At 40.4% G+C, this 19555-nt stretch overlaps 1 protein-coding gene across 1 annotated transcript in view; it reads left to right on the forward strand.

The window, feature by feature from the left end:
• The window catches only part of nphs1 (NPHS1 adhesion molecule, nephrin), a 265377-nt gene that overhangs the window by 64300 nt on the left and 181522 nt on the right, over window positions 1-19555 (forward strand). Inside the window, exons 4-6 of the mRNA XM_060897686.1 lie at window positions 2343-2465; window positions 6256-6337; window positions 18506-18609. Of these exons, the coding sequence (XP_060753669.1) occupies window positions 2343-2465; window positions 6256-6337; window positions 18506-18609 (309 nt within the window). The remainder of the gene's footprint in view (window positions 1-2342; window positions 2466-6255; window positions 6338-18505; window positions 18610-19555) is intronic.

Raw genomic sequence — 19555 nt, forward strand, 5'->3', positions numbered from 1 at the left:
CAAAATAATTTATCAATTTCCTTACGAGTGATAATATTGAGAAATATGTCACAGTTGCCATCTGAATGTAGTTCGTATGAAAAACACGAGTGATGTATTTCCCAGTAAAACACTTGTGTGTGTGTGTGTGTGTGTGTGTGTGTGTGTGTGTGTGTGTGTGTGTATACACAGGGTGTTTCAAAAAATTTGATATCATGTCACAATTTAATAACTTTGCCAATTGGCCTTAAATTTTAACAGCATGTGTGGAAATGGATCAAAATGTTATGCTTAATGTTTTTTATCGGTGGCACAGTGGTGTAGTGTTTAGTGCTGTCGCCTCACAGCAAGAAGGTCCGGGTTCGAGCCCCGTGGCCGGGGAGAGCCTTTCTGTGTGGAGTTTGCATGTTCTCCCCGTGTCCGCGTGGGTTTCCTCCGGGTGCTCCAGTTTCCCCCACAGTCCAAAGACATGCAGGTTAGGTTAACTGGTGACTCTAAATTGACCGTAGGTGTGAATGTGAGTGTGAATGGTTGTCTGTGTCTATGTGTCAGCCCTGTGATGACCTGGCGACTTGTCCAGGGTGTACCCCGCCTTTCGCCCGTAGTCAGCTGGGATAGGCTCCAGCTTGCCTGCGACCCTGTAGAACAGGATAAAGCGGCTAGAGATGATGAGATGTTTTTATCTTTTTAGGTATAGAAATGGCATTTACTGGAAAAGAAAAGGTGTTTTGTGTGTTAGAGTACGCTCGAACACAGTCGAACAAGACGGTGCAGCGTGAATTTATGAGAGAATTCTCTAAAAATGCACCAACTGCAATGCAGATTTGGACACGGCACAAAAAGTTCAAAGAGGAAGGCTGTGTGTATGTCTGTGTCTCAGGCGGCGCACATATTGAAAATTTGTGAAATCGTTCATGGAATCCACATACCTTTGAATTTCTCATTCAAATTTTGAGGAATAAACCTTATATTGCTCAACATTAAGCCTGTTCAGTTTCATTTGCCTAGACTATGTACCGGTAGTTTCTGGGATATTTACATCTCAGATAATATCAAAATTTTTTAAACACCCTGTTTATTTATTTATTTAGAAATTGTGTAGAAATTCTTCGGATTGTATCTTTGAGTGACTCCAGAAAGTTCAAAGTAAAGTCAGGTGAGAGTACACAGTGTTTGCTTTTCAAGCTACTCCTTTTGCTTATTTTTCTCCCTGAAAAAAATGTGATTTGGCTCATCAGCTCATGACCAGATTTAGTGACATTGTTTTAGATTTGAGCTCCCATTATGTCCACTTATTCTGCCAGTACAGTAGATTGTCTGGAGTACCAGTTTGTTCCGCGTTACTCTGTAATTGTAGTTTTAGGAAATGGTGTCTGACTGCTGTTTGATGATGCAATTTTCACATTTTTTTTTGCAAATTGTGTTATGTACAAATTGTAATGAATTTTCAAATGTCACACCGTGTTGGTTTCAATTCTTCCACTAGGTTTCTATATTGTTGGATAGTAGCAATTGTACTACAGGGTATTACACCAAACACAGTATGTGCTGCATCTTGGAAAATCCTATATAGGTCAGAAAACTACAGACGTTCCAGAGCTGATACATGTTTCTCTTTCGGTGATATTTCATCCAGAAGTACAGTTCAGGCATTTTACACTCTGCTTAACCCAAAATATAAAAAGGGAGAATATTGCATTTAAAGATTTCATTTTGAATGCATTGCAGGAGCATCACATATGCTCTTTTTGACAGCAGCTATCTGATTACAAACTGAATTAATTCAGCTTATATCTATTTCATGATGTCATGTAGCTATCAAACACCTCGAGTAAAGCGTGATATTCACTGTGAAAGGAAATCACATTCGGCTTGCAAGGTTTTAGATATCTTTCAAGAACTGACAGTTTTACCACTGTGTTTATTAATCCGGCTACATACACTACATGATCTTTGCAGGAATATTCACTCGGCAAGAATATGTCTTTTTGGTACCATGACTTTTTACACACTGTATACACCTGACCATCACACCCAGTCTGTGCTTTTTAAACATTTCAGATTTAGTCCTCCTTTGCTGTTATAATAACCTCCACTCTTCTGGGAAGCCTTTCCACTAGATTTTGGAATGTAGCTATGGGGATTTGTGCTCATCAAGTCATGAAAGCATTCGTGAAGTCAGACACTGAAAGCATCCGAGGAGGCTTGGGGTGGAGTCAGCGTTGCAATTCCAGGTTTTTTTTAGGCTGTTTGCCAGAATTCAGCCAAAGAGGCATCCATCAGTTCTTCCCAGGCCACCAAACACTCAGTAGTTACTATATAAGTTCCTTCATTAGGTCTCTGATATTGACTCTGTGTTTCAGTTCCTCCATCGAATCCCTACATTGTGTTGGACTTAGAGGAGCCATGGGTGGAGGGAGAGGAGTACACGGTGACCTGCATTGCCCCTGATGCCAAACCGGCTGCTGATGTCACTTTCTTTAAAGGTATGACTACTCATAAAAGTTAATAAAGACTCCACAGATGCACAGAGATTCAGGGTCAGTTTGTCTAATAACAGGTGCAGGGAAGGAAAAACGATATCTTCAGGTTGTGGATCAGTTACATGTGGCCTTCAAATGCTCTTAGGAGCAGCTAGCAGTTATTCGCTTTTATTAACTGCTGCACCTCACAACACTGCAGTTATTATTATTATTATTATTATTGGGCGGCACGGTGGTGTAGTGGTTAGCGCTGTCGCCTCACAGCAAGAAGGTCCTGGGTTCGAGCCCCATGGCCGGCAAGGGCCTTTCTGTGCGGAGTTTGCATGTTCTCCCCGTGTCTGCGTGGGTTTCCTCCGGGTGCTCCGGTTTCCCCCACAGTCCAAAGACATGCAGGTTAGGTTAACTGGTGACTCTAAATTGACCGTAGGTGTGAATGTGAGTGTGAATGGTTGTCTGTGTCTATGTGTCAGCCCTGTGATGACCTGGCGACTTGTCCAGGGTGTACCCCGCCTTTCGCTCGTAGTCAGCTGGGATAGGCTCCAGCTTGCCTGCGACCCTGTAGAACAGGATAAAGCGGCTAGAGATAATGAGATGAGATGAGATTATTATTATAGCATGGAAGCTCTTGATTTTAAGTTAATTATTTGAGGTTAGTAGAATGTTTTCTGAAATCATGTCATTATAGGAATTTTTTGGATGGGAATTAAGCAGTTAAATATTCATGACTTATTACTGTCCACTGCCTGTGTAGCATTATCATGGACAAGAATTTCAACATGCTTTCTTATGGGAAATAAAACAGACAAAGAAACCACCATTATTAAAATAGACATGACACATCTTAACAAATCAGGGGTGGGTTTCCCAAAAGCTTCTTAACAGTAAAGCCTGGCGCACACAGGCGACTTCTTGTCACAAGCGTATTGCTATTTCTGGATGCAAGTTTCCCCTCTCGGGTAGCTGCATGTGGACATTATCTGCGACCAGGGGGTGATTTGGGGAGTGGGATGCAAGTCACTTGGAACTCACATGACTACTTCGTGGGCGGGGATTGGCTTAGCCTTTGGAAGTGATTGCTTTGTTATTGCAAAGACACGCACATGCAGTGATAACTCTGCAACAAGTCAGTGACTGGTGATTTTTTTTTGTCATAGAATATCAAATATATTTGATACCTGCGATCTGTCGCAAGCAACAAAAAAATCGCCATCGCAAATATCTTCACACGAAGCAATTTTTTGCTTGTGTCAAAAAGTTGCACGACCAAGCAACGGAAAATCGCCCATGTGCACCGGGCTTAAGAGTGTCTTAACTCAGAGAGAGAGCATTCATTGTGCTGCTCCCTCAACCATTTAATGATGATCTTCGTGCTGCAATGATTTTGGGAAACTCAGGCCAGTTTCCATACCAGTTTAATACAACAGCAGTGCTGTAAAATCAAATGTTTGATTGGTCAGCAGGCCTGACAATAGTTTTTACAGTTTGTGGTTTCTTGGTCACATGACAACCTGTTTTTTTTTGTCATATCAATATCATGAAAAAGAAAAGCAAGAGGCTAGTGAAGGAGTGATGTTGATCGTTGCTATAACATAAGCATTAACAGGAACTTGATTCATGGATGTTCTACAACATAACTATAAATCAAAAAAGTATGACATCATAATTTAATAAACACAAACTGCAATAGGTGGCTAATTGTTGTCTTATAAGAGGAATAAACACTTCTGGATGTGCTGTTTTAAAAATATATATCAACTTATTTTGGTGCTAATAGCATCACTCCACCATGTCACTGATTATAACCCCTATTATATTTTATTCCTTATATATTCAGCTTGTCCAACACTGGAGTTATAGTTGCTTATGCTTCACCAAATGATTTGCAGTGCACTGTAAAAAAAATATTTGTTGTTTTAACTTAAAAAAGTTAGTGCAAGGGCTGCCTTAAAATTTTGAGTTCACTGGAATTCACATAGTAAGTTAAATTGTTGTGAACTTACTATATTAATTTCAGTGAACTCAAAATTTTAAGGCAGCCCTTAAGGCAACCCTTGCACTAACTTTTTTAAGTTAAAACAACAAATCATTTTTTACAGTGTATAAGGTGCAAATCTAAAAGAGACACCTTAATAAGTGACAATATCTTGAATATAGGCAAATGTATCTCTCATCTCATTATCTGTAGCCGCTTTATCCTGTTCTACAGGGTTGCAGGCAAGCTGGAGCCTATCCCAGCTGACTATGGGCGAAAGGCAGGGTATACCCTGGACAAGTCACCAGGTCATCACAGGGCTGACACATAGACACAGACAACCATTCACACTCGATTTAGAGTCACCAGTTAACCTAACCTGCATGTCTTTGGACTGTGGGGGAAACCGGAGCACCCGGAGGAAACCCACATGGAGGACATGCAAACTCCACACAGAAAGGCTCTTGCCAGCCACGGGGCTCAAACCCAGACCTTCTTGCTGTGAGGCAACGGCGCTAACCACTACACCACCGTGCCACCCCCAAATGTATCTAATGTTTCTTAAATATATGATTATTAAGAGTGTTAAGCCTATTTCTAAACATTTTTGTTCAATTGAAGCATCTGAAGCTTTTTGATAATTTAGCTAATTTTAAGCATTTATTCCTTGAAAGATCTCATCTCATCTCATTATCTCTAGCCGCTTTATCCTGTTCTACAGGGTCGCAGGCAAGCTGGAGCCTATCCCAGCTGACTACGGGCGAAAGGCGGGGTACACCCTGGACAAGTCGCCAGGTCATCACAGGGCTGACACATAGACACAGACAACCATTCACACTCACATTCACACCTACGGTCAATTTAGAGTCACCAGTTAACCTAACCTGCATGTCTTTGGACTGTGGGGGAAACCGGAGCACCCGGAGGAAACCCACGTGGACACGGGGAGAACATGCAAACTCCGCACAGAAAGGCCCTCGCCGGCCACAGGGCTTGAACCCGGACCTTCTTGCTGTGAGGCGACAGCGCTAACCACTACACCACCGTGCCGCCCCTCCTTGAAAGATAAAAATCTAAATAAAAATCTGCCAGTAGAATAAGAAAATGAAAAGTAATGTTAATGAAAAGAAATGTAATTTGTAAAAATGTCCATAGATTGGTTTAATGATCTTATATTTGGTGTATTGAGCTCTTATAATGTAAAATACTAGATAATTTTGAATATATTCAGAATATTTACACTTAAGGAACAATTTATTGTGGTTCTCCGAGCTGTGCTGAGTACATTACTAAGGTACAAGGGCTTTCATTAACTTTAATTACATTTCTGAAAGTACAAATTATCCAGATGTAGAGCTTAATATTAACAAATATAAATATTGAGTTTACCTGCTTTGAGCGTTTATAATTTAAACTGCTCCCTTTAATCATATTACACATGTGCTACATAGGAGTAAGGTTGGAAAATACTTGAGTACTCCTTTAAGGCTCTGGGATTAGAAGGGTGTGAGTTCAAATTCCAAGACTCTCAGAAAAAGGTCCAAGTATGCATGCACTTTTGTACTTTTTATAGCTTTATTTAGAGGAACTTGAGCCAGAGAAAATTTTCAAGGTATGCCACTGGACCTAAAGGACAAGTAATGTTGTACATTCAAGTATATATTTACATACCCTCGAGGGTACCTTGTACGTCAGGGAACAAAAATGCACACTTGCAGTATTGTTGTATGTTTGTGTTAAATTAATGTCTTTATAATATCAAACCTGATGCCCAGAGGAACAGGGCGCTAACTAAACAAAAAAACCCTTTCTAATTCTCAGATGGAGAGGAGCTGACAGACACATCGTCTTTCACGATGTCAGGCTCTGAAGATAAACTCCTGAACACTCACACTGAAGTTAAGTATGTGCTTTCTCTTCTAGAGTTGCTACTTCTTTAAAATTCAGCTGTCCTTCAGAACTTTCTTGAAGGATAAAATTGTAAGAAAACAGCTTTTCATTGCAGCATGACACTACATTTTTAGGTCAAGGTACAGTCGTGCTTGAAAGTTTGTGAAGCCTGTAGGATTTTCTATATTTCTGCATAAAGATGACTTAAAACATCATCAGATTTTCACACAAGTCCTAAAAATAGATAAAGAGAACCCAGTTAAACAAATGAGACAAAAATATTATATGTAGTCATTGATTTATTGAGGAAAATGATCCAATATTACATATCTATGAGTGGCAAAAGTATGTGAACCTTTGCTTTCAGTATCTGGTGTGACCCCCTTGTGCAGCAATAACTGCAACTAAACATTTCTGGTAACGATCAGTCCTGCACACTGGCTTGGAGGAATTTTAGCCCATTCCTCTGTACAGAACAGCTTCAGCTCTGGGATGTTGGTGGGTTTCCTCACATGAACTGCTTGCTTCAGGTCCTTCCACAACATTTCCATTGGATTAAGGTCAGGACATTGACTTGGCCATTCCAAAATGTTAACTTTATTCTTCTTTAACCATTCTTTGGTAGAACAACTTGAGTGCTTAGGGTTGTTGTCTTGCTGCATCACCCACCTTCTCTTGAGATTCAGTTCATGGACAGATGTCCTGATATTTTTCTTTAGAATTTGCTGGTATAATTCAGAAGTCATTGTTGCATCAATGATGGCAAGCCGTCCTGGCCCAGATGCAGCAAAACAGGACCAAACCATGATAGTACCACCACCATGTTTCACAGATGGGATAAGGTTCTTATGCTGGAATGCAGTATTTTCCTTTCTCCAAACATAACGCTTCTCATTTAAACCAAAAAGTTCTATTTTGGTCTCATCCGTCCACAAAGCATTTTTCCAATAGCCTTCTGGCTTGTCCACGTGATCTTTAGCAAACTGCAGACAAGCAGCAATGTTGTTTTTGGAGAGCAGTGGCTTTCTCCTTGCAGCCCTGCCATGCACACCATTGTTGTTCAGTGTTCTCCTGATGGTGGACTCATGAACATTAACATTAGCCAATGTGAGAGAAGCCTTCAGTTGCTTAGAAGTTACCCTGGGTTCCTTTGTGACCTTGCCGACTATTACATGCCTTGTTCTTGGAGTGATCTTTGTTGGTTGACCACTCCTGGGGAGGGTAACAATGGTCTTGAATTTCCTCCATTTGTACACAGTTTGTCTGACTGTGGATTGGTGGAGTACAAATTCTTTAGAGATGGTTCTGTAACCTTTTCCAGCCTGATGAGCATGCATAATGCTGTTTCTGAGGTCCTCAGAAATCTCCTTTGTTCGTGCCATGATACACTTCCACAAACATGTGTTGTGATGATCAGACTTTGATAGATCCCTGTTCTTTAAATAAAACAGGGTGCCCACTCTCACCTGATTGTCATCCCATTGATTGAAAACACCTGACTCTAATTTCACCTGCTAATTAACTGCTAATCCTAGAGGTTCACATACTTTTGCCACTCACAGATAGATATGTAATATTGGATCATTTTCCTCAATAAATAAATGAACAAGTATAATATTTTTGTCTCATTTGTTTAACCAGGTTCTCTTTATCTACTTTTAGGACTTGCGTGAAAATCTTTTGATGTTCTAGATCATATTTATGCTGAAATATAGAAAATTCTAAAGGGTTCACAAACTTTCAAGCACCATTGTAGATGAAGTAATGGGGGCTGAGGTTTTAAGGTAGACTACTGGTACAATTAGGAGTTTAATGTGTTGAGATATAACAAAACACAATAGCTTATTTATTCTAAAGGCCTTAGAATAATGGCAACATTTCCTCAAGAAAATAAAAAGCATGATTTAAACCCAGTTCAGTATGTACTAGTGCATCTCAAAAAATTAGAATACCATGAAAAAGTTCCTTTTTTTCATAATTTAATTCAAAAAGGTAAACTTTCATATATTCTATATTCATTACATGTAAAGTGAAATATTTAAAGCCTTTTTTGTTTTAATTTTGATGTTTATGGCTTATAGCTCATGAAAATCAGAAATCAGTATCTCAAATAATTAGAATATTCCCTAAGATCAATCAAAAAAATGATTTACAATACAGAAATGTCCAACTTATGAAAAGTATATTAATTTATACACTCAATACTGGGGCTCCTTTACCATGAATTACTGTATCAATGCGGTGTGGCATGGAGGTGATCAGTCTGTGGCATTGCTGAGGTGTTATTGAAGCCCAGGTTGCTTTGATAGTGGCCTTCAGCGTATCTGTATTTTTGGGTTGGGTGTTTCTCATCTTCCTTTTGACAATACCCCATAGATTCTCTATGGGGTTCAGATCAGGCAAGTTGGCTGGCCAATCAAACACAGTAATATCATGGTCAGCAAACCATTTGGTAGTAGTTTTGGCACTGTGGATAGGTGCTAAGTCCTGCTGGAAAAGGAAATCAGCATCTCCAAAAAGCTCGTCAGCAGATGGAAGCATGAAGTGCTCTAAAATCTCCTGGTAGATGGCTGTGTTGACTTTGGACTTGATAAAATCCAGTGGACCAACACCAGCAGATGACATGGCACCCCAAATCATCACAGACTGTGGAAACTTCACACTGGGCTTCAAACACCTTGGATTCTGTGCCTCTCCACTCTTCCTCCAGACTCTAGAACCATGATTTCCAAATTAGAATAGAATAGAATAGAATAGAAAGCCTTTATTGTCATCACACAGAGTATAAATTAAATGCAAAATGCACTTTCATCTGAAAAGAGGACTTTGGCCCACTGAGCAACAGTCCATTTCTTTCTCTCCTTAGCCCAGATAAGACACTTCTGACATTGTCTCTGGCTCAGGAGTAGCTTGATATTAGGAATGCGAAAGTTGCATCCCCTTTCTTGAAGATGTCTGTTCGTGATGGGTCTTGATACACTGACACCAGCCTCAGTCCACTCCTTGTGAAGCTCTCCCAAGTTCTTGAATCAACTTTTCTTGACAATCCTCTCAAGACTGTGGCCATCCCTGTTGTTTGTGCACCTTTTCCAGCCACCCTTTTCAGCAATGACCTTTTGTGGCTTACCCTCCTTGTGGAGGGCATCAGTGACCATCTTCTGGACAACAGTCAAGTCAGCAGTCTTCCCCATGATTGTGGTTGTGTGTACCGAACTAGACCGAAAGATACACTGTGTTCATACTGTTTTACTCAAACTCGAAATGAAATATTCTATTTTGAGATTTTTTTAAATATATTTGTACTGTATGCCATACTGATTAAAATTAAAATAGACAAATGCTTGAAACATTTTAGTTTATGTGTAATAATAAATATATAACATTTTCACTTTCTTAAATAACTGATGGAAAATATTGAACTTTTTCACAATATTCTAATTTTTTGAGATGCACTAGTACTCAGATGATTTGTAGTTGGTAAGTGAAGGGCTTCCTTTGTGTAAAAAAACAAACAAACATAAAACCTTGAAATGTGTAATTAAACACTTTTCTCCATTTCCCTCCACAGTTCACTAAACTGCATGTAACATGGTAGTAGTTGGAATTTTAATGATTCCATTTGTCTACTTTTTTTTGTTTTTTCAAAGAGAAGTATGCACTTATCAGATGCAAATTTATTAAATGTAAAGCCACAATTCAATCCAAGCATAAAGCAAGGCATTTAATAGTCTGAGTGAAATGCAGCCTGTCTATGAAATGGGGCCATGCCATGGAAAACTGTTTTTTCTTGGTGTTTTTGAAATAAGATAAAGTATATCAACATGACTTGGGCTGCACTGGGCCTTTCAAAGTGAACGGTTATCTTCCCAGTCTATAATGGCCATAGAAAACTGGTGGAGAGAACAGGCCAATTACAAGAGTACATGCTTTTTACATAGAATTTCCTCTTGTTTTTAATGGTACTACCCCTCATGAACATATGACCATATAGCAATCTGAATCAAGAAGATGAAGCTGTGTCAACTCTGTTGGAGTCAAACACCAGTCCACAAACCAGAGGGCTCTTTTTCACCACTTCAAGCAGTTAGCTGTTGTTAGTTTGGGTTAGCTTGGCAAGGTAGTTTATCCAATATTATAGATTACACCTCATCTCATCTCATTATCTCTAGCCGCTTTATCCTGTTCTACAGGGTCGCAGGCAAGCTGGAGCCTATCCCAGCTGACTATGGGCGAAAGGCAGGGTACACCCTGGACAAATCACCACAGGGCTGACATATAGACACAGACAACCATTCACACCTACGGTCAATTTAGACCTAACCTGCATGTCTTTGGACTGTGGGGGAAACTGGAGCACCCAGAGGAAACCCACGCGGACACAGGGAGAACATGCAAACTCCACACAGAAAGGCCCTTGCCGGCCACGGGGCTCGAACCCAGACCTTCTTGCTGTGAGGCGACAGCACTAACCACTACGCCACCATGCCACCCTACAGATTACACATGTTATGTAAATATTATATGTATATAGTTTCAGTCATATTTGTTTCATATGTACACAAGTATCTGGAACCTCAGTAATGTGAAGATCTGGAAAAAATAGCAATGTGAAGAATGTAGCAAAACAGTTAATTGGGTGTGAATAAACTGAGTTCTCATCTAAATATGTTAGAAGAAGAAAAAGCCTTTATTTGTCACATGTACTGTGGTGCTTGAAAGTTTGTGAACCCTTTAGAATTTTCTATATTTCTGCATAAATATGACCTAAAACATCATCAGATTTTCACACAAGTCTGAAAAGTAGATAAAGAGAACCCAGTTAAACAAATGAGACAAAAATATTATACTTGGTCATTTATTTATTGAGGAAAATGACCCAATATTACATATCTGTGAGTGGCAAAAGTATGTGAACCTTTGCTTTCAGTATCTGGTGTGACCCCATTGTGCAGCAATAACTGCAACTAAACATTTTCGGTAACTGCTGATCAGTCCAGCACACCAGCCTGGAGGAATTTTAGCCCATTCCTCTGAACAAAACAGCTTCAACTCTGGGATGTTGGTGGGTTTCCTCACATGAACTGCTCACTTCAGGTCCTTCCACAACATTTGGATTGGATTAAGGCCAGGACTTTGACTTGGCCATTCCAAAACATTAACTTTATTCTTCTTTAACCATTCTTTGGTAGAACGACTTGTGTGCTTAGGGTCGTTGTCTTGCTGCATGACCCACCTTCTCTTGAGATTCAGTTCATGGACAGATGTCCTGACATTTTCCTTTAGAATTCACTGGTATAATTCAGAATTCATTCTTCCATCAATGATGGCAAGCCGTCCTGGCCCAGATGCAGCAAAACAGGCCCAAACCATGATACTACCACCACCATGTTTCACAGCTGGGATAAGGTTCTTATGCTGTAATGCAGTGGTTTCCTTTCTGCAAACATAATGCTTCTCATTTAAACCAAAATTCTATTTTTGTCTCATCCATCCACAGAACATTTTTCCAATAGCCTTCTGGCTTGTCCACATGATCTTTAGCAAACTGCGGACAAGCAGCAATGTTCTTTTTGGAGAGCAGTGGCTTTCTCCTTGCAACTCTGCCATGCACACCATTGTTGTTCAGTGTTCTCCTGATGGTGGACTCATGAACATTAACATTAGCCAATGTGAGAGAGGCCTTCAGTTGCTTAGAAGTTACCCTGGGGTCCTTTGTGACCTCGCAGACTATTACACGCCTTACTCTTGGAGTGATCGTTGTTGGTCGACCACTCCTGGGGAGGGTAACAATGGTCTTGAATTTCCTCCATTTGTACACAATCTGTCTGACTGTGGATTGGTGGAGTCCAAACTCTTTAGAGATGGTTTTGTAACCTTTTCCAGCCTGATGAGCATCAACAACGCTTTTTTTGAGGTCCTCAGAAACCTCCTTTGTTTGTGCCATGATACATTTCCACAAACATGTGTTGTGAAGATCAGACTTTGATCAATCCCTGTTCTTTAAATAAAACAGGGTGCCCACTCACACCTGATTGCCATCCCAATTGATTGAAAACACCTGACTCTAATTTCACCTTCAAATTAACTGCTAATCCGAGAGGTTCACATACTTTTGCCACTCAAAGATATGTAATATTGGATTATTTTCCTCAGTAGATAAATGACCAAGTATAATATTTTTGTCTCATTTGTTTAACTGGGTTCTCTTTATCTACTTTTAGGACTTGTGTGAAAATCTGATGATGTTTTAAGTCATATTTATTCAGAAATATAGAAAATTCTAAAGGGTTCACAAACTTTCAAGCACCACTGTGCACTCAAGCACAGTAAAATTCCTCCTGTGCATTTAACCAATCTGAAGCAGTGAACACATACATGCACACTCAAGTGAGCAATGAGCACACAGACATACCCAGAGCAGTGGGCAGCTATGCTACAGCACCCAGGGAGCAGCTGGGGGTTGGGTACCTTGCTCAGAGGGAGGGGAAAAGTGCTGTTCATTCACTAAAGTACCCTCACACTGTTTGTCAATCAAAGCAAAGTTATTGACTTTGCGGCATGGTGGTGCAGTGGTTAGCACTGTTGCCTCACAGCAAGAAGGTTCCAGGTTCACACCTTATGGCCAAAGGGGGCCTTTCTATGTGGAGTTTGCATGTTCTCCCCATGTCTGAATGGGTTTCCTCCGGGCGCTCCGGTTTCCCCCACAGTACAAAGACATGCAGATTAGGTAAAATACCCAGCCACTGGGGTTGTACAAGACAGTGCATACTTAGTGCTGATCCCAAGCCTGGATAGATTGGGGAGGGTTGTTTCAAGAAGGGCATCTGGTGTAAAAAAAAAAATGCCAAATCAAATATGTGAAACAGATCCACTGTGATGACCCCTAAAGGGAGCAGCTGGAAGAAGAAGAAGAAGCAGCAGAAGAAAAGTTATTTCCTTATTTAATATTTAAAGGCACAGCTGCTAAACTAGCCTGTCTTCTCCTATAGGGTTTTTATACCATGTTAAAACAGCATGAGAAAAAAGAACCAAGGCATTTTTAAATAAATAAAAAACCTTACAATCTTTCCAAAAGCATCTCAAGGAATAATATAAAATAATAGAAATGTGCATGGCATATGGGCAGCACGGTGGTGTAGTGATTAGCGCTCTTGCCTTACAGCAAGATGGTCCGGGTTCGAGCCCCGTGGCCGACGAGGGCCTTTCTGTGCAGAGTTTGCATGTTCTCCCCGTGTCCGCGTGGGTTTCCTCCGGGTGCTCCGGTTTCCCCCACAGTCCAAAGACATGCAGGTTAGGTTAACTGGTGACTCTAAATTGACCGTAGGTGTGAATATGAGTATGAATGGTTGTCTGTGTCTATGTGTCAGCCCTGTGATGACCTGGTGACATGTCCAGGGTGTACCCCGCCTTTCGCCCATAGTCAGCTGGGATAGGCTCCAGCTTGCCTGCGACCCTGTCAAACAGGATAAAGCAGCTAGAGATAATGAGATGAGATGTATGGCATATCTCCTTTAATGCTAAACATTTCACACAAAATCTTCCAGTTAATAGCATGGAATGTTAATGAAAATCAAAAGAAAGTTTGTGCAATATGCTGCTCACTGGGCAGCACCCACAGTGGTGTAGTGGTTAGCACTGTCACCTCACAGCAAGAAGGTTCTGGGTTTGAACCTGTTAATTGACTGGGGCATTTCTGTGTGGAGTGCCTGTGTGGGTTTCCTTCCGGTCTCTGGTTTCCTCCCATAGTCCAAAGACATGTAGGTTAGGTAAACTGACTACTCTAAATTGCCAATAGGTGTGAGTGGTTGTTCATCTCTCTGTGTTCGCCCTGCGATTGGCGACCTGCCAGGGTACCTGCCTCTCAAATGAAGTCAGCTGGGATTGGCTCCAGCTCACCTCTGACCCTGATGGAAAAGCAGTATAGATGATGGATGGATACTGCTTTCCTCAAATATGGTTTTGTGTTTCTGGAATTTATTCAAGTTAAAACACTAATTAGTAGTGCTGTAGTACTTGAGACCGGTCTTAGTCTCAAAACTGGTCTCAAAACCACTTTTTGAAAGTCTCAGTCTTGCCAACCGCATTTTTACTTGGTCTTGTCTCAGTCTCATACAAAGAGGACTTTAATATCAAGATCGGTCAAGACCACAACTATGGGAATTTCACTCAATTGCTTGTGCATTGTCTGATTTATTTGTTAACATCGTTACTGTGATCGGATGTAAAATTTCCTGCTTCAAATACGACCAATAACATGACTCATTGCTCATTTGAAAATTTTCTTCCGGTTAACGGCTGGCACCCCTGCCCCCCTTCACACACACTTGTCTGGTCTTGGTCTTGACTTGATCTCAACCCCTCAAGGTCTTGGTCATGACTTGGTCTCAGTTTAGGTGGTCTTGACTACAACACTAATTAGAAAACACTAATTAAAGCATCATTGTAATTTTGTGTTGGAAGCACATACAAGTAAGAATTTCATTGCATATTGTACACTACACTTGTGCATTTCAAGAAAACCTGAAACTATTTACAATTGCCTTTCCTTAATCCTAAATGATTCTGTCATATTGAAAAAGTTAAAGCAATCCTTCCATCTGATACTGCACTCTCTCATCCTCCTACTCCAACTTGACCAAAAATAAAACTCCTTTGCAATTTACAAATATGGAGATAATAATTGCTAGGACATTTTAACCTTTACCAACAAGGACACTTCTGTTCTTGTTTCAGGCTGAAGGGATTCTTGGCCTTTGAGAATTGTTTGTGGCTTTGACCAACACCCATAGAATCAGATAAAATTATCTTCAGTCAAGTGTTTGGTCACAAGTGTAAATTAAGTCCAGAAAATGGTGCTATACCCAAATACAGTCACTCAGCCAAGACATATTTGGAGACCCATTTGCTTCTTTAATTTTGTACAGGACCTACAAGGCAATTGTAGCCAAAATGGTAGTCAAAATCATTTTGAAGTCCATTCTGCAATCTTTATATGCTAGCTTCAAATGACCTTCCCACCCACGTACAAGAAACATGCTTGGAGGTGGATTGGTAACTAAGTTCATTTTTACCCTTGCATCTTTTTCCAGAGTTTCTCAGAATGTTGGAGTTTGAAAGGGCAGCCCAGAGAACCAATCCCTTGTCCCCTTGAAAATGGTGGTCTAGGGGTCATGTCCATCAAACCCTGGTATCATCCACACCATGCAGGGAAGCTAACCATTCTTAGCTCTATGTGCCAAGTAATGTGAAAGGTTCAATTTGTTCAACACTTTACTTTTTGCTTCAAGCAGAGATGATGGACCACCATATTGACACATTATATGGCCAAAAGTATGTGGACAATTGACCAATGACACCCATATGTTCTTGAACATCCCATTCCATTCCATATTTAGTTATAATAACTTCCACACTTTGGGAAGGCTTTCCACTAAATTTTGGAACATGGATGTGTTGATTTCAAGTTTATTTGTATAGCACTTTTAACAACAGACATTGTCACAAAGCAGCTTTACAGAAAATTAAAGACTTTAAGCATAAGCTAATTGTATCCCTAATTTATCCCTGATGATCAAACCTGTGGTGACAGTGGCAAGGAAAAACTCCCTCAGATGACATGAGGAAGAAATCTTGAGAGGAACCAGACTCAAAAAGGAACCCATCCTCATTTGGGTGATAACAGATAGTGTGATTTATAAATAACTCACTTCTACCGTATAACTGTGTCCTGTATAGTCACAAAGTATAACTGTGAAACCGGGAAAATAGTTGTAGTTTTAACATGAAGTCTGTTTTGTTGAAGTTATAAACTGTTCATTGATGGAAACTGGAGTGCAAAACTGTTCATGACAACCACAACTGTAGTCCTCAGCCATAAATGCATTACTGTAAATGTCCAGAGCCATTTTCCAAGTGCGATTTTCGACTGTCCATATGGTGCCATCCTCCAAAGGAGCAATGTGATGAGACTCCAGCCAGATGTAAGGCATCAGGATGGATCAGGCAGGTCTGAGGAGCAGAAGAGGTCAGCAGCACTGGTGTCTCAGGATCAACATGTAACTCGACAGGGAGATACAAACAGAGGGAAGAGGTGGGGGGCAGGTTGTTAGGTATGCCCAATGTCACCTAAAAAGTAAGAACAGTATACAAACAGGGACTCCAGCAAGACTAATAATGACAGCATAACTAAAAGGGGAGAGCCAGAAGGTAACACAGACATGAAGGCGCCTTGGGACACAAAGCAGCCAGATGTGTGTCCATTTAGCTGCAAGAGCATTAGACAGGTCAGGCCCTGATGTCAGGTGAAGAAGCCTGGGATGCACTCTGCATTCCAGTTCTTCCACTCCAAGCTTGGTAAACCATATATTCATGGAACTCACTTTGTACACATGGGAATTGTCATACTGGAATAGATTTGGGCTGCTTAGTTCCAGTGATACAATATTGAAATTCTACAGCATGCAAAGACTTCCTACACAATTGTGAGCTTTGAAAGCCGTGATATTGGTATTTTAGTCAGGGGTCCACATACTGTACTTTTGGCTATATAGTGTCTATAAAACCACTTTCATAGGTCTGGAGTACTGTAAATAACTCACCTTTGTTGTGTGAGTGCTTGCATGGAGAAAGAACATCATGAACTCGTAAACACATCCTATAACAGCCTGCATGGCTAAAAATAATCGGCTCCTTGTTTGCAGATATTCCTGTACAAAGGTACGCCATGCCTCCAGAAAGTGCTATTCTTCACTTTTTTAGGCAGATTGTAATGCTTTGCAAATCTGCCTTCACCAAAGTGACTTATAGGAAATGCACAATCAACCCACAGTATGGGGGCAGCACGGTGGTGCAGTGATTAGCACCATCATCTCACATTGAGCACGTTCTGAGTTCTAGCCAGTCAGCCAGGGCCTTTCTGTGCTCCAGTTTCCTCCCACAGTCCAAAGGCATGTGGATTAGGTCAACTGACTACTTTAAATTGCCCATAGGTGTGAATGTGAGTGTAAATGGTTGGCTGTGTCTCTGTTAGCCCCACAATAGACTGCCAATCTTTCCAAGGTGTACCCTGCCACTTGCCCAATGTCAGCTGGGATTGGCTCCAGCTCACTCATAACCAACAGGATAGAAAATGAATGAATGAATGAATGAATGAATGAACCATATTATTATTCACAGAAGATCCAACTTTGTCATGTAGTTCCACCTTTAATTATTGCAACTCCTTCGACTTCACAATATTCAACTATACAATGAAGCTTTGGTCATGTTTATAGGTTACAGTAAATCAGTGTGTTACTACAGAACATAGTTTGAAACACATTTTGGGTTAAATACATTTCGTGAAACTGGAACACTGAGGAACATTGAGTAAATTCTGCCAGACTGTTCCTTTAATATCTAATCTACCATTGTCAGATATGCCTGGAAAACAGAGCACAACTCCCTCCAAACCAACTTTACAGCCAAAATTTGCAAATGAAATGGCTAATTTGGAGTGTAATGCATTTTTAAATGAGAGATTCTATCAGTGTGAGGTTTTTCTTCTCCCTGTAGCAGTAGTTCATGATCTCTCATTAACAGCAGGTTAGAAATCTAAGGGGTCAATAAAAGTTCAATAAGAAAGTCGTGGTTTTAATGTGGCTGTCTACAACTACACACACACACACACACACACAAGTTAAAATACACTGATTAGTATCGATTACTAGATAAGTATCATTAGTTCATTAGTTCTGTAGTGGCAGTGGTTTCATCTGATGAATGATACTCAGTGATCTAGTCTTAATAGTATTGATCTACACACATGATTAATGATAGCTACATTATTTTTTGTACTGTTACCATGTAGCCAAAAGGTAGGTAAAAAAAATAATAAAAATAAATAAATAAAAATGTCAACTTGAATTACAATATACAAGATTTTTTTGTGTGTGTGTGTTTAGATGTGATTAACACAGCAACAGTTTCAACAGTTTGCATCATTCTGTGAAAGTGTTTAGCAGTTCACTTTTATAACTGTACCGTTGAGGAAGATAACACTAATTAACTCAAGCCAGAGATGCACAGAAATGCTTTCTCTTTGGCCAGCATCAGTAAATAGAGCTGTGATCATGAAATATCACCAAACTGTGAAAGAGTGTAAGATAATGTTATCAACCATGATCCCATTCTCTGCCTACAGTATCAGGCCTCAGCGTTTGGATGATGGCCGACCCCTGCTCTGTCGAGTGAAGAACCCAGCTCTCAGCCAGGCCTTGGAAACCAAAATTTTAATGAAAGTATATTGTAAGAAACATCTTTTCTTCCTTCATACTTTTTATTTTTTCAACACACACTAGTGCATCTCAAACAATGACAATATCGTGAAAAAGTTTAATATTTTCCATCAGTTATTTAAGAAAGTAAACATTTTATATTTTCTAGACTCATTACACATAAACTAAAGTTTCAAGCATTTTTCTATTTTATTTTTGATAATTATGGCTTATAGAACAAAAAAAAACCCTCAAAATATTATAATGTCAGAATTAGAATGTCCTTTATTGTCATTCCATATTAACATACAACAAAATTTGGTATCTCTCTTAAAACAAAAGAAAACTGTACCCCATTCACTCTACTCTCACTCACACACATTAAAAGAAGGTATCAATTGAAGAAGAAGAAACCTTTGTCACATGCACACTTCAAGCACAGTGAAATTCATCCTCTGCATTTAACCCATCTGAAGCAGTGAACACACACCCAGAGCAGTGGGCAGCCACACTAGAGTGCCCGGGGAGCAGTCAGGGGTTAGGTACCTTGCTCAAGGGCACCTCAGCCCAAGGCCGCCCGACGTCAACCTAACTGCATGTCTTTGGACTGTGGGGGAAACCGGAGCACCTGGAGAAAACCCACATAGACACAGGGAGAACATGCAAACTCCACGCAGAAAGGCCCCCACTGGCTGCTGGGTTCGAATGTGGAACCTTCTTGCTAAGAGGCTACCGTGCTAACCACTTACACCACCATGCTGCCGCGGTGGTGTAAGTTATTAACGAAGTATTAACTAAAAATATTATTTCAATAGAATATAAAATAATTTAGGGGCGGCACGGTGATGTAGTGGTTAGCACTGTCACCTCACAGCAAGAAGGTCCGGGTTCGAGCCCCGTGGCCGGCGAGGACCTTTCTGTGTGGAGTTTGCATGTTCTCCCCATGTCCGCGTGGGTTTCCTCCGGGTGTTCCGGTT

Source organism: Neoarius graeffei, chromosome 17 (assembly GCF_027579695.1).
Source record: "Neoarius graeffei isolate fNeoGra1 chromosome 17, fNeoGra1.pri, whole genome shotgun sequence".
NCBI classification, from domain to species: Eukaryota; Metazoa; Chordata; class Actinopteri; order Siluriformes; family Ariidae; genus Neoarius; species Neoarius graeffei.